This window comes from Zingiber officinale, chromosome 2A (genome assembly GCF_018446385.1).
Source record: "Zingiber officinale cultivar Zhangliang chromosome 2A, Zo_v1.1, whole genome shotgun sequence".
Classification (NCBI taxonomy): Eukaryota; Viridiplantae; Streptophyta; class Magnoliopsida; order Zingiberales; family Zingiberaceae; genus Zingiber; species Zingiber officinale.
In genome coordinates, this window is record NC_055988.1 from 121427384 (window position 1) to 121441923 (window position 14540).

Sequence of the window (14540 nt, forward strand, 5' to 3'; positions counted from 1 at the left end):
TTGATGGTGATTTCATAACGTCTCGACATTAATGATAATATTAAATTCATTAATAATGACTTTGTAACGTCTCAGCATTAACGATGATATTAAATCTATTAATAATGATTCCGTAACGTCTCGATATTAATGAAGGCATTAAATTCATTATTAAATGATCATAATTTGATCATTCATTACAGATAATGTGAGTTTCTATATAAGGAGATTGGATCTTGAGCAAAGGAATAGAGTAGTGGAAGATAAGCGAAAACGAGAGCGAAAGCAAAATAATGCTTCCACCTTCATTCATCGATTCTTTTCTCTCAGTTGTGCATCCGTTCTATTGAACTACTTGATAACACACTGGTGCATTCTCAATTTGCCATGAACAATTAGTCTTGGTTGCGTGCGTGGTTTTGTTGTTGTATCATGAGAAACAAACGACTCGAGAGAATCTCGAAACACAGTTAGAGGTGGGACGAATTTGTTTCAAGAAAATTACGTTGAACGTAGGCCTCAGTATTATGGTCAGCGAATTCTCTTCCCGATTCAACGATCGATTCCCGATTATGCTATACATCGTATCAACTCTTCAACTCAAACTATCGGAAGCTTGACAGAATCAACCCTGACAATCTAAGATTATTCGTTCAGGTCATCTCAATAAATAAATTAAAATTGATTTTATATAATTTTACTTTTATAATTTTTTTAATATCTTCATTAACATATTGTCTAACAATTTGTTGATGATTTTACATCTAGACTGAAATGTGACCTTGACTATTATGATTAATGTGTTAAAAAAGTGAGATGGGGAGATGATTAAAGGCTGTCTGACAGAAAAAGCTGATAAGATCAGGATCGAATAAGTTGCATATTTAGCAAGAAAATAAAAAAAATAAAAATATAAAAAGAAAATTGACCATAACATAATAGATAAACTCATGCTCTATGCTACAGATAAGAATCCAAATCATTGATGTAGTTGATTGGGAAGGCCTCAATAAACTTCAAATTCGAAGTATCTAGGGGATCATATTCTAATTTCAAATCAGCTGAATATCTTGAATTTGCGTAAGTCGTGTTCGGGATATACTTGGTAGGTGAACCTGAGAGAAAGGTTGTCTACCATAGAATTAGTTGGACAAAGTCCGAACATTTGTAATAGAATATATATTCTATTTAGACTTTTTTTTTATGTTTAACTTTATAGTATTGATAATTGATAAAATTCCTCATATTTAAATTCAGAATAAGTCATTAATGAGGAAACTAGTAATTTTTAGGGGTGGCAATTTTTGACCCGACACGAAAATACGACCCGAACCGAACACGAAAAAATCAGGTTAGGGTTGGGTAGTTTCGGGTTCGGGTCGAAATCGGGTCGACCCATTTGACCCAATTAATAAACAGGTCGGGTTCGGATCAACTTGAAATGACCCGATTATAACCCACGAACCCGTTTATAAATAATTATAAATTTAAACTAAAATTACAAATTTTAAAAAGTTAAAAACCCTAAACATAGAGATATGTTATGCTATTGATTGCAATGTTGCTATGCCTTATCATTTATGATATGAATTTTCAATTTGTGTAGATAAATGTTATTTTTAATTTTTAATTAAATATACAAATTTTATTTAATGAATTCAGGTCATATTCGGGTCAAACGGGTCAAACAGGTTAAACGGGTCAAACGGGTCGAACGGGTTAAACGGGTCAAACGGGTTAAACGGGTCAAACGGGTCGGGTTCGGGTCGGGTTCGGGTCAAGTGCAAATAAACAGATCAGGTTCAGGTTGAATATTTTGACCCGAAATAATAATCAGGTCGGGTTCAGGTTGTCATTTGCCAACCTACCAACCTGCCAACCCGAACCCGAACCGAATTGCCACCCCTAGTAATTTTAGTGGCTTATGGGCCTTAGGTCCAAATTCCAGGCCCAATTGTACATTTGTTTTTCCAATGTTTTGAGACTGGATTATATATTAAATATGGCAAAAGGTGAAAATTTTAGGATGCGTTTGGTTTATGCGTTTTTCATTTTTATTTTCTGAAAAATATGTATTTTTGAAAAATGATATTTGGTTTGCATTTTTCATATTTATTTTCTAAAAAATTAGATAACGTTTTTTAGAAAAATAGAGAATGACAAAAAAGTCATTTTTTGTTTTTTAGAAAACGTGCGTTTTTTCAGAAAACGAAAATAGAAAATGTGTAAACCAAATATACCCTTAAAATTTTCAAAATTTTTAGTTTTAGATATATTATGTTATAAATAGATCAGAATTTATTTTCTTATTTTAATTCAAATATATATGTATTTTTAATAAAAAAAATGAAATATATCCAATTTAAATCACAGTGTTTAGAACGGATTCAAAAAGCTAGTTTTAAATTAAATATGCAATTTCATTGATTTTTATTTTGTAAAAATTTCCCGTTTTAACTTGTTCTTCATTGTTCAATTTTTTTTATAATTAAATTGGACTAAATTATCAATAAAATCTGATTTTTAAAATACAAATTTGACCAAGTCAAATGGACACACAGGCGAACCAGTAAATTCAGTCAACCATCTACTTAAAGCAATTAAGCCTAACAACAACATATCCGAAATTCACTTCACAAATTTCATAAGTTGACTCGTCAGAGTAATTAACTAACACCTTAGATATGCAAGATCTAGTAAAGCACAATCTAAGGACTTTTTTGATTTTTTTTTAAAGCTTGCAATTATTTCAACAAGATTTTTACTTTAGGATTTATGCATTAAATTATAGTATCAAGTAATATATATATATATATATATATATATATATATATATATATATATATATATATATATAAACTTTTGATTATTTCAATAAAAATTTTTCTTTAGAATTTAAGGGTTAAATTATAGTATTAAATAAAAAAAAATTCAAATTAATTGTTAGGTGTACGAGATGTGCGATATAATATCTTTAAGATAGTAAAATCTTTATACATATCAAACTTACATATTCATCATACGAACTCGTGCATTTCATTTTTTTTTCTTTTTTTTTTCTGTAGGGTATTAAGTAAACAAAATTTCAATTCGAATTTTTTTTAGTGTGCACAGGATGTGCGACATAAGATCTTTCGGTTAGCAAAATCTTATACACACTGAAGTTATCTTGCAGAATAAACTTAAGGATCTGTCATACGACCATTGCATTTCATTTCATTTTTTTTATTTTTTATTTTTTTTTAAACTTTCGGTTAATTCCAATACAATTTTACTTTTTAGGTTTAGGTGTTGGATTATCACATTAAATAAAAAAAAAATTCAAATCGAAATATTTTTTTTATGTACACAGGCATACGACATATGATCTTAGTAAAATTATATAAAATAAATTAATTAAGGCGATCGAATAAATTTATATTATCAAATTTAATAATTAATTAAATAATTTTAAAATTATAAATTTTTAAATAATCAAATAAACTGAGTCCGATAATATTTAAATGAATTAAACTCAATTTCACTCAAATTTATATAAAAAAAAATTAAGTCAAATATAAATAACTATTTTAACTATTTGATTCCTTCAGCTATTTAATTATGTCATTAAATAAATTTAAATATTATGACTTAACTACATCTCTATCTTTGACTAATCTTTGAAAGAGGCGGCGGCATGAACAAGAAAAATGGCATGCTTACTCCATCAAGCACGTGATAATTAATATTAAAGAATAGCTCATTGATTGATAGAGTGGGATATTTGTGTCTGCATATGGAATTTTCTTTATTTTATGTTACTATTGGTCTTTCTTTAGTAAATCCCTATTGATATAACAATATTTGTTTGTGGAAAACATGTAGCTAGGGTAAGAGAAGTTGACACGACATTGATAATTCAAAGGTTAATTGGCTGGTTTAGATTATTCCATATATGATGTGAACAAATACAAAGGGAGAGAATTTTTCTCATGTGTGGATGACTCAGTTGAATAACTGATGTTGTGATGCATTAACTATTATTAATGACGTATATATCTATAACCTCTCGAGTGAAATGACTGACGTTTCAATCCAGATGGTAATGACAGTAAATGACCATTTAACATAGCCAGAGAGGAGGTGCTCTATATAAGGAGATTAGATCTTAAGTAAAAAAGATAACAGCGAAAGCTATAGCAAAGACCCAAATCTCCATCCACTTGCATCCCTCCCCCCTCTCTCTTTTTCTTCGTCGTGCACCCGCTTAGCAGAATTACCTCGTCATAGCAATTGAGTACCTTCTTAGTTTGTCGTGATCATGACATGTCATTGTATCTTGGGAAATAGACAACCCAATAGAACCTCGAAGCACAGCTGGAGGTGGGATAAATTTGTTTTGAGAAAACTACGTTGAATGTAGGTCTCCACATCTTAGTTTTCGAGCAATCAAAAATCTTTCTCGACTCGACACTTTCATTTACCAACTTGGCATCCACTCAGGAGACTCATTGTCTACTCGGGAGCTCTCTGTTCTCGACTCGATTGCACTCGGTATCATCTCGGATGATACTGCTACTTCTTCCCGACTAGGGCAGTCAGCTGACTCAGCACTTGGATTCGGCACTCAGACTCGGCAGTCGGTGACTTGGCAGAAACCAACTCCGTTGACAACTTGAGATCATCCGCTTAGGTCTCTCAATAGATAAATCTGAATTTATATTTTGCAAATTCAGAATATTTCCCCAATACCTGCAACAAGATTATTCAACATAGGGTAATATAATTTTGTCAAGAATATAGTTTTGAATGTGGTGTAATTTTTCTCTAAAAGAGAAGTGGAATTGGTCTTTATACTGTGTAAACTGTTGTAAGTCTTAGTTACCAAAATGCATAGTTTTGGTAGCAAAAATATGTACCTTTTGGTCGGTCCATATTCCTATCAAATAGAGGAGTTAGCAATATGATAGGAGTTATAATGTAATAACCAAGAAAGTGTATCTGCTAAGGAATTATTAATTCCTTTTATATGTTTCCAGAGAATACATAATCCTTTATTGATAATAATATCTGTGAATTTCATCCAATGCTTGGTGCTTAATTCTTTTCTTACTCCTTTTGTTTGTTGATTGTATTTTACTACAGCTTCACAATTCGTTCTAATAGTAATTTTTTATTTATTGTAGATAAATAATATGAATGCGTCCAAGTAATAAATGACAGCTAAGATTTCATAGTTTAAGGAAGTTAAATGTCCTTTTTCTTGATATTTTCCAAAGGCATATCGACATAAAGTTTCAACAATTTTAGGGTCATATTTGAAAGTTTTTCTAAATAAAATTCCTCTCCCTCCCGTCTCACACCTATATGTTTCAATAACTAAGTAGTTAGAATCAAGTGGCAGGGTTAATATAGGAATAGTTTTTACTAAATATTTAATTTGTTGAACTAGTGTTATATCTTGTTGATTGAAATGTTTTTTTCTTGTTAATGATGTCTTATTATATAAAGGGCCACTTAGCTGGCCTATGTCTTTTAGGTAAGGACATGCATAATTAAGGAGACCTAAAAAAAACTCTTGGAGTTTTAGTGTCTTCTATTTTATCAGAAAAATAAGGATTTTTGCTGAAATATGAGCTTCAAGTGCTTTTTGTCCTTGGCCTATTTCTATACCTAAAAAAAATTTATATGGCCAGTTGCTAGTTGCATTTTCTTACAAGAAATAATAAGACCATGTTTTTTAAATAAATTTAAAATAATATTAAGATGAACATAATGTTCTTGTTTAGATTTAGAGAAAACTAAGACGTCATCAATGTAAACACAAGTGAACATGGAAACATTTATAAAGAAATCATCCATTTTTCTTTGACAGATTTAAGGGGCAGCCTTAAGACCAAAGGGCATAACAAGCCACTCAAAATGTCTTTCAGGGCAAGAAAAGGTTGTCCATTCAATAAACTCAGGGTGCATTTTCACTTCCCAAAATCTTGATTTCATATCAAACTTAGAATACCATTTAGAGTTTTGAATTTTATTTAAAAGTTGGTCCTTATCTGGAATCTTATAGTCATCTTCTTGACAATTATCATTAAGTTTTTTGTAATTAAAAACCATTCTTGATTGATCATGTTTCTGTTATGTTCCTTTATTAACTATAAATGCTAGACTTCTGTGTCTAGATGTTGATCTCTGGATAGCTCCTAAGGTTAGTAGTTGGTTTATATGCATTTTACATTCGTCAATTTCTCAATTTGTATATCTTAAGTCTTGGGTTTTGATTGTAAGATCTGAATTAATTATTGATAGTTTACAATAGACGTTGTCTCTGCCCCAATATTTGGTAGGATTTTTTCCAATAATTTCTAATTTTTCTTATCTAGAAATGAAAGAGTATAAATTAGGTTGATGAGTGTCAATTATTTAAAGTAATTATTTTGGGAATATTATGGGGAATTAATACATGATGTTTATGGTCATTAGAGGTTAAAGAGTTCAATGACTGAGATATTGTTGGAACTCTTTTTAATATATGACAAAGGGGGAGAAGTGTTAAGTTTAATTGGAAAACCTAAATACCTTTGCAAGAAATCCTAGCTCAAGGGGGAGCTTAGGTGAAAGGGGAGCCTAAGATTAGATTCCATGATTTATGTATAAGTAAATTACATGTTTATTTGCATATGTATTGCATTATTATTTTCCTGACTTAAACGGGTTGCCAAATATCAAAAAGAGGAGATTGTTGGAGCAATCTGGGTGCCCTAAGTTTTGATGTTTAGGCAAAGATTTAAGTTATGTTTATTATTATATTTGATATGCATTGTGAGTGTGCAGGATACAGGTACAATAATGAAACTCCAAGTGTGACTTGACAATGGTTGAAGTCCCAGAGGTGAAAAGTCTCTTGGTAAAGGATGACCTGATAACAGGGACGAGGTCGAAGGAAGCTCTAGAAGACAAGGTGTGAAGAATGGGGAGGCATCCGAGAGACGCGAGGCTGATGGATGAGGCTAGAAGGCTAGATTTAGGTTGGTCGGGCAAGGACAAGTGCATGAGTGATTGTACTCGGGGGTAAAACCTTAAGTTAGGGTTACTAGTCGACTGGTATATGTCTCAATTAACTGGTGGTTGAGAACCAGCAACTCATAATGATGGAGAATTTGTTGTTGTAGAGTTACCAGTCGACTGATAGCGAACATAATGCTTCTGTTCCCTTAGCCCCATGAAAACCAGTCGATTGGTAAGTATGACAGTCGACTAGTATCGAGCTATTTGAATGTAATAGTCAAGTTTTTCATAGAGGTCAGTCGATTGGTGACTTTACTAATCAATTTGTAACGAGAAAATAGCTTAGATGTTTTCCCCTAAGTTCTATGTAATGGAGCTTGGGATAACTGACTTATACAATAATAATAGAGGTGGTTAGTCCTTATTAGAGTCTCCATAGCTCTCCTTGTGATCCAAGTGCTTGTGGTCAAGAGTTGTGGTGAGGTTTCTCCACCAACAAGGAGGTTGTGCTAACCGGAGTTTGCCGGTGATTGATTCACCGACGGATTAAGGTTTCATCCACCTTATGAACATGTCATGAAGTAGGATCAAGTTATCTCTGATCCACATAAATGAACGCGTCGTTTGGTTTGTTATCTCTTTATCTTTATTGTTTATAGGTTAGCTTTCATCTTGTTAGTTTGTTTTTATATTTTGTTGTGTACTAACAAGTGTAAGAAGCAATCGAAGTGGATGATCGACTATTCACCCTGCGCAAAAGGAAAGTCTAAGTGTGATCTTGGCAAAGGTGAAGTCCAAGTATGGGAGTCTTGGCAGTGTTAGTCTAAGCTTGAGGCTTGGTCATGTAAGTCTAAGTGTGATCTTGGCAAATGAAGACCCGACAATAAAGACAAGGCTGAAGGAAGCTCTTGAAGGCAAGGTGTGAAGGATTGGGAAGCATGCGAGGGACGCAAGGCTGATGAAGGAGGCTAAAAGGCAAGTTTAAGGTTGTTATAGCAAAGGAAGATCCGAAAATAAGGACAAGGTAGAATGAAGCTTTTGAAGGTAAGGCGTGAGGGATAGGGAAGCATCCGAGGGATGCAAAACTGATAGAGGAGGCTAGAAGACAAGGTTAAAATTATGCGAGCGAGGACAAGTGCATGAGTGATTGTATTCGAGGGTAAAATCCTAAGTTAGAGTTTACCAATCGATTGGTATATGTCTCATTCAACTGGTGGTTGAGAACCAGCAAACTCGGAATTAAATTTTAGGACTTGTGGTTCTAGGGTTACTAGTCAACTAGTAAAGTTACTAGTCGACTAGGAGCGAAAAGAATGCTTCTATTCACTCAACCCATGTGGTTCAGTCGACTGATCTATGTTTAGGCAGTCGGTTGGAATCGAATCGTTAGGTTGTAACAGTCGAATTCCACAAAGATTAGTTGACTGGTAAGTATTGACAGTCGACTAGTGGCGGAAACACAGGTTTGGTGTTTCCTCATGAGCTCTATATAATGGAGTTCGGGTGCTGACTTAGGTAATGAAAATAGACTTAGTAATGAAGTTCGGGTCTATTTCTATTATATATTAATGAATACTCAGGAAGCAAATAATTTGAATGACCATCTATTTACCCCACTAACTAGTGATTAAGGTCCAAACAACAAAGACCTTGAAAATTATGCTCTCTTTTTCCATTAGTATGGGTTTACTTTTGAAAATTCATAAGGAAGAAAATTGTAAAAAATGAAGAATGGTAAATAAATGGTAAAACAAGTTTATCTCTTAGGAATTTGATTTATTAACCATTAATAATTAACACTAATGACTTTGAATAATGATCAAATCAATAGTGTGACGTGTCATTTATTTCTCGATGTCTTCAAGGTTGAAGTTTGATTCTAAATAATAAACGTGTTATTATTTAACACATATCTTTTATTAATATGTCAGACAATTTTACATTCTAGTCCTTTATAATTTCATATTTCTTTTTTTTTCATGCTGCATTATGAAAATTTAGAAAATAGTCAGCTTCATTCTTGTATAGCAAAAATAATATAAAATTAGTATTTTTATTTTTATTTTCACACTAATATTTAGATAAAATTAGGAAAATAATTAATTATTAATTAAAATGGAGATTAATTATTATTATTACCTTTTTTTTAGAAGATCAGCATGGATGGTGACAGGCTATATAAAAATCTTGGAAAGGAATGAAAAATCAAATTTATAGGAGGTCATAATTGTAAAAATGACAAATGGAAATTAAGTAAAATAATTAGGAAAGTTTATTGCAATTCAATATTTAGCAATCAATAGAAACACACCTCAGCAAATTTTTATAATAAACATATTTACGATTTCATGTATTTAAGAAAATTATATTTTAATAATTTGTAGTTTAAATATTTTGAAAAAAAAAGAAATAAAATTTCCCAATAGATGTTTATTTTCTCAACATATATAAATGCAACCCGAGAGTAATTGCTGGTTCCGTTATTATGCGGCCTTCAATTAAAATAAATAAATGAGTCAGGTACATGGTTCCTTCCGCATACATTAATTATACGTACGCGTACGCCAAACGAGCGCTTTTTAATCTAAAGTGCGCCTGTTCGGCCTCCATAGCGCAACCTGAGCGAGCGAGATCTCCTCGCCGTCATTTGGAGTTTGCGCGAGGTTTTCCGGCCTGACGCTGCGCCGGCGAGATGGGTACGCGTTTCACTCTGCTCGACCTCGAGCTTTTTTCCGTTAGTTGGATGGTTCGGCTTTGTTTTCTCGTTTTTCTCGAGGAATTTGTTTCCTTGGTGGTGCCGGATCCCCTTTTTGTGTGGCTTCCCGCTGGATTTGGATTGGATTCAAGTAGTTTGCGGTGCAGAATTAGTTTTTGCCTGGATTCCTATTCGTTCAGTTTTCTCGATTTTCTTTTTGGTTAGTTTTTCCCATCTGGTTGTTCGCCTTTTCCCCTACCGAAAGCCTGATTTGTTGCGATTTCGCGTCGAATGCGCGCTTCTTTGATGAAAACGAAGGAAATTTTGAACTGGCCGTGTGGATTTACGTGTGGATCAGGCTACTAATTTCTCGAAACGCCAACCAATTATGCAGACGGAGATTTGAGTTCCTCCTGGTACGAGAAATTCATCCGAGGAATGAACCCTCCACGGTATCTAAATCTTTTACATCGAGTAATCGCCTTTTGAATTCAGAACTTTCTGATCCTTCTTCCTCTCGTTAGGGTTGTTATCGATAACAGTTGTTGCCCAAATGCCACTGTTATTAAGGTAATCTACAATCTTCTGGCCCCCCTTCTTGGGTGTTTGCAATTGTAACATATCTTGGTTTTGTTCTTTCTAATTCACACAGGTTGATAGCGCAAATAAATATGGCATCCTTTTGGAAGTTGTTCAGGTCCTTATAGACCTCAATCTCATTATCAAGAAAGCTTACATATCATCTGATGGAGGATGGTTCATGGATGGTATGTCATGGATTTCGATTTTTTTTCTTATTTATGCTAATTAATTTGATTTCTTGCTTCTTGGACTGCTGCAGTTTTCAATGTCACAGATCCGGAAGGAAAGAAAATTGAGAGACAAAAACAATTGGATGATATAAAGGACTACATCCGTAAGGCATGTTCTCTTCACTCCATCTTCATGCGAACAGCAGCTGACATGACCTAACTTTGGTTTATTATAGTCGATAGGGGAAGGTTTTTCTTTTGTTCCATCACAAAGTAGATCTGTAGATTTTGCGCCATCGTCATTGGATCACACATCGATCGAGCTGACTGGGACGGATCGCCCCGGCCTTCTCTCTGAAGTTAGTGCAGTTCTTACTGATCTAAAATGCAACGTGGTGAACGCCGAAGTGTGGACGCACAACGCTAGAACTGCAGCAGTGATGCAGGTGACCGATGAGGGGACGGGTTCAGCTATCACAGATCCCCAAAGGCTCTCTAAAATCAAGCAGCTCCTTTGCAATGTTCTGAAAGGGAACGACAGACACAGGAGAGCGAAGACCGCAGTCTCAATGGGCATCACCCACAAAGAGAGGAGGCTCCATCAGTTGATGTTTGATGACAGAGATTACGAGAAGTCTGATGAGGACCATGAGGCCGAGCATCGCCGGCCAAAGGTTACTGTTGTTAATTGGTTCGACAAGGATTACTCGGTGGTCACAGTGCGATGTAAGGATAGGCCGAAGCTTCTTTTTGATACAGTTTGCACTTTGACGGATATGCAGTATGTGGTTTTCCATGGAAGCGTTAATGCAGAAGGCCCAGAAGCTTTTCAGGTACTTTCTGTTATTGGTACACCAAAAGGAAAGACATTGATGAAACGCTATGGTACTGACTGTTGTATGTATGTTCTTAATCTTATCACCGTGAAGGAGTACTATATCAGACATATAGATGGTTCCCCAGCTAACTCAGAAGGCGAGAGACAGCGAGTTGTTCAGTGCCTTGAGGCAGCCATAGAGAGGAGAGTATCTGAGGTATAACTGATTTACTTGAATCTCACTCCTGTTCTCGTTTTCAAACATTTGATCCTTTCATTTATTCGATACTCCCAGGGTGTTAAGTTGGAGTTATCTACGGGTGATCGAATGGGCTTGTTATCTGACGTGACAAGAATATTCCGCGAGCATGGCCTGATAGTCACAAGAGCAGAAGTGTCCACAAGAGATGGCAAAGCTGTCAACACATTTTATGTCCGTGATGCTGCTGGTAACACCCTCGACCTGAAGACCTTGGATGACATACGATCCGAGATAGGGCAGACAGTGCTTCAAGTAAAAGGCAATTCTGACGATCTTAAATCCCCGCAAGAATCTTCTACCCGATTTCTCCTTAGTGGTCTATTCAAATCAAGATCACTTTACAATCTTGGATTAATTAGATCTTACACTTAGGCTTCTTTGCCCCCTCCCTCTTGTATATAAATTATTCGTCATTGTTTCATCATGCAAAATATGTCCACTTTGCAACAAAGGGACTTTGTCTTTTAGATTAGGAAACAGGCTTGTGGATCCTTATCATGTACATACGATCAAGTCTATTGTATCCATAATTATAGCTCATTTCTGACTTCTCATCTATCAATTATACTGAGTTTAATATTAATAATCCAAAGTGTGCCAAAGAAACTGTTGCTGACTTGAACTCGAGTTGCAAAAGTTGATGTTGAGGATGTGTATTGACTAGGAATTACTTCTTCAAGTCCAGAGAGCTAATTTTGTCGACACAAGCTATTGGAAGACAAGTGGTGTCCAGTGACTCCCATCGCAAAGAATAATTGGGGTCATGGGGTGTGACACTGGGAACAGGTGCATTTGGCCATAAGTTTTTTTTTTGTCTCCTCTACTGTCACCCGGTTTTCTTCCACGTAAGAGAGAATTGGATGCGGCTTCAATGTTTGGTCAAAGTCAGGCGCATGCCTGTTTGTCCTTGAGTCAGGCTTCATTCACATGAGATGATGCATGCCAACTAAGACCAATTAATGAAGGCTGAGCATTTCACGACAACTTTTTAATTCATATTAATATATATTTTCTTTGCCAAAAGGTGTCCTAGGTTTATATAATCTTAGAATAAAGGCGAAGGAAACCATCTGACTCAAACGTGGTACTGCAGGTGCTTCACACTCTTCTTGTTTTCTATCATCCCCATTGAAAATCTTGGAAATGAAGGGAGAATAAAACAGCAAGGACAGCTGATTAGATTAGGCATCCTCTTTTCATGCTTGGGCACACACTTTACAGCAACAAAGAGGATCATCAAAGATAAATTCTCCTCGTGAACCTCTCTGTTTTCATGCTTTAATTGGACAGCAATTGCATGGGCATTTTCATTGTTAATCTATGTGGAGAAATGAAACGTACTATGCAACATTATTCTTAGGAGCATTGATAACTCTTTCCTTGCCCATTTCTTGTCTGAGTTGTAATGTATAATGAGTCAAATTCTCTTTTGAGATATAGTGTCATTTGAAAGAGATGGAACACTTCAAAATATATTGAAGTAAAAAGATTGTCTTGGTAAGTAGATTGATTATGCAATGAGAAGTGATAAATAAAAATTAAGGTCCAAATTCACATGTCAATATGAAAATTAGACCATTAAAATAGATGCTTGCAAAAGTCACACAAGAGGGTTGCTGAAGCTTTTTTTTTTCTACTCATCAAACAGTTACTTCCAAAGTTAATGGATAAAATTTACATGAAGTTCCTTTGACCAACTATAGCAGTGAAAATAAAATGATAAAACTGTAACATATACTAAAATAACAATATATACTAAAGGTAGAAGGGTAGATCTGAGGTTATGAGGTGGCAAATAAATTGGTTGATTCATGCTGCGAGCCTTTTGCCCAACAAGATCAAGCAAATCAACCGCACTTCTCCTCTATAATTAGTTGGTGTCCCCCCAATTCTTTTGCTTTACTCAATCCTTTTTACTCTCCTCAATATGGCAAAAGACGATTCACTCGCCTCTAGCGCCTCCGCCAATCCGTCCCTAGGCCAATACGGAGAAAATAAATCACGGGTGACTATTAGCCATTAGTGCAGGTGGCCAAGGTATAAGGAAAGACATGCTCGGACATGTCAAATTTCGACCTCAAGACTTCATGTAGCAACACCCCATGCCTTAACCACCGCATCACCCTGAGGGAATCTTTTTACTCTCCTCTATGATTCTTGTTAAGGGAGATGAGGGATAGTGTTTCCCCCTTCTTGCCTCATCATTTCATCATGTACAGGAAGACATTATGTAAATATGATGACATAAAATGGCTCAAACTTGCACAACATGCCAACAATGGTTCTAACAAGAATTATCTAACTAGCCAAGTTAAAACTGTATAAAAATGGATCTAGTCATGGGCTTCTAATCGACCCTGTCGACCAAAATTCTCCATAGTGAAGCCACAGCCATTGCAGATTTTGTTCACTACATAGTAGTTTTCTCAATTGAACCAAGAATAATCATCATGGGCACTAGGGGCTTAAAGTTTGAGATGTGAAATAGATGAACAATGAAGAGTAAAATTATTATTTTTGTCTAATTTATATGATATATTTTATCTTTTCCAACACTCCCCATCTTTCTTTGCTCAGACATTGATCATAATTCAAAATTATCACAACAAACCTACAAGATTGGCAGCTAGATTTTGCTTTGTTTTTAACATTAGTTATTCAATCTGAACTATGTCAGCTCTGAGAATGAGGTTAGGTTACTGCCTCGAATACGATTCATTCAAGAGCTTACCTTGATTGAATCCCAGTGTTCAAAATGAGATTGTCTGGCTTGGATATCCGATTTACCTTGATGTTTTGCGCGCCTTCGGAGGTGAAGGAAGCCATGGCAAGCGTCTCCTCGTCCACGAAGACCGCCTTCTTTGCCAGGATCTTCAACAGGGAGTAGAAACTCGCACCCACATCCGAGATGTCGACGAGCGCTGCCTTCTACCTCTCGCCCCGGAGGCGAAGCCGACACCGACGGCCTTCTCCGCCATCGTCGATCTGTCTGCTTGCCTTCGACCGAAACCTTCGACCTCAGCCGGCTCTTCTAATAAATGGGAAGAA

General features: G+C 35.3%; 1 protein-coding gene and 1 long non-coding RNA gene across 3 annotated transcripts; one reads left to right on the forward strand and one right to left on the reverse strand.

Annotated features, from left to right (window-relative positions):
• The first annotated feature begins 9529 nt into the window (after window positions 1-9529).
• LOC122042128 (ACT domain-containing protein ACR4-like) lies at window positions 9530-12075 on the forward strand. 2 transcript variants are annotated; one of them, XM_042602081.1, is made up of 8 exons: window positions 9530-9662; window positions 10056-10113; window positions 10186-10231; window positions 10314-10428; window positions 10503-10582; window positions 10650-11246; window positions 11343-11447; window positions 11526-12075. In XM_042602081.1, exons 1-8 carry the CDS (start codon window positions 9659-9661, stop codon window positions 11862-11864), a joined length of 1344 nt encoding a protein of 447 aa, XP_042458015.1. In that variant the 5' UTR covers window positions 9530-9658; the 3' UTR covers window positions 11865-12075. The 2 variants fall into 2 exon arrangements, with proteins under 2 accessions (XP_042458015.1, XP_042458016.1); XM_042602082.1 differs by having other exon boundaries at window positions 9558-9662; window positions 10020-10113.
• A 923-nt stretch (window positions 12076-12998) lies between these two features.
• On the reverse strand, window positions 12999-14522 carry LOC122042129. Its single transcript, XR_006129168.1, has 2 exons — window positions 13569-14522; window positions 12999-13467 (listed from the first exon to the last, which is right to left on the reverse strand). It is a non-coding gene; the product is annotated as an uncharacterized LOC122042129 (long non-coding RNA).
• Between the last annotated feature and the right edge of the window lie 18 nt (window positions 14523-14540).

Bases quoted from the DNA above. Each gene is read 5' to 3' on its own strand.
- LOC122042128 (XM_042602081.1), top strand. The intron at 10,114-10,185 runs GTATCTAAATCT...TCCTCTCGTTAG, and splicing joins CGAGGAATGAACCCTCCACG to GGTTGTTATCGATAACAGTT. The intron at 10,583-10,649 runs GCATGTTCTCTT...GGTTTATTATAG, and splicing joins TAAAGGACTACATCCGTAAG to TCGATAGGGGAAGGTTTTTC.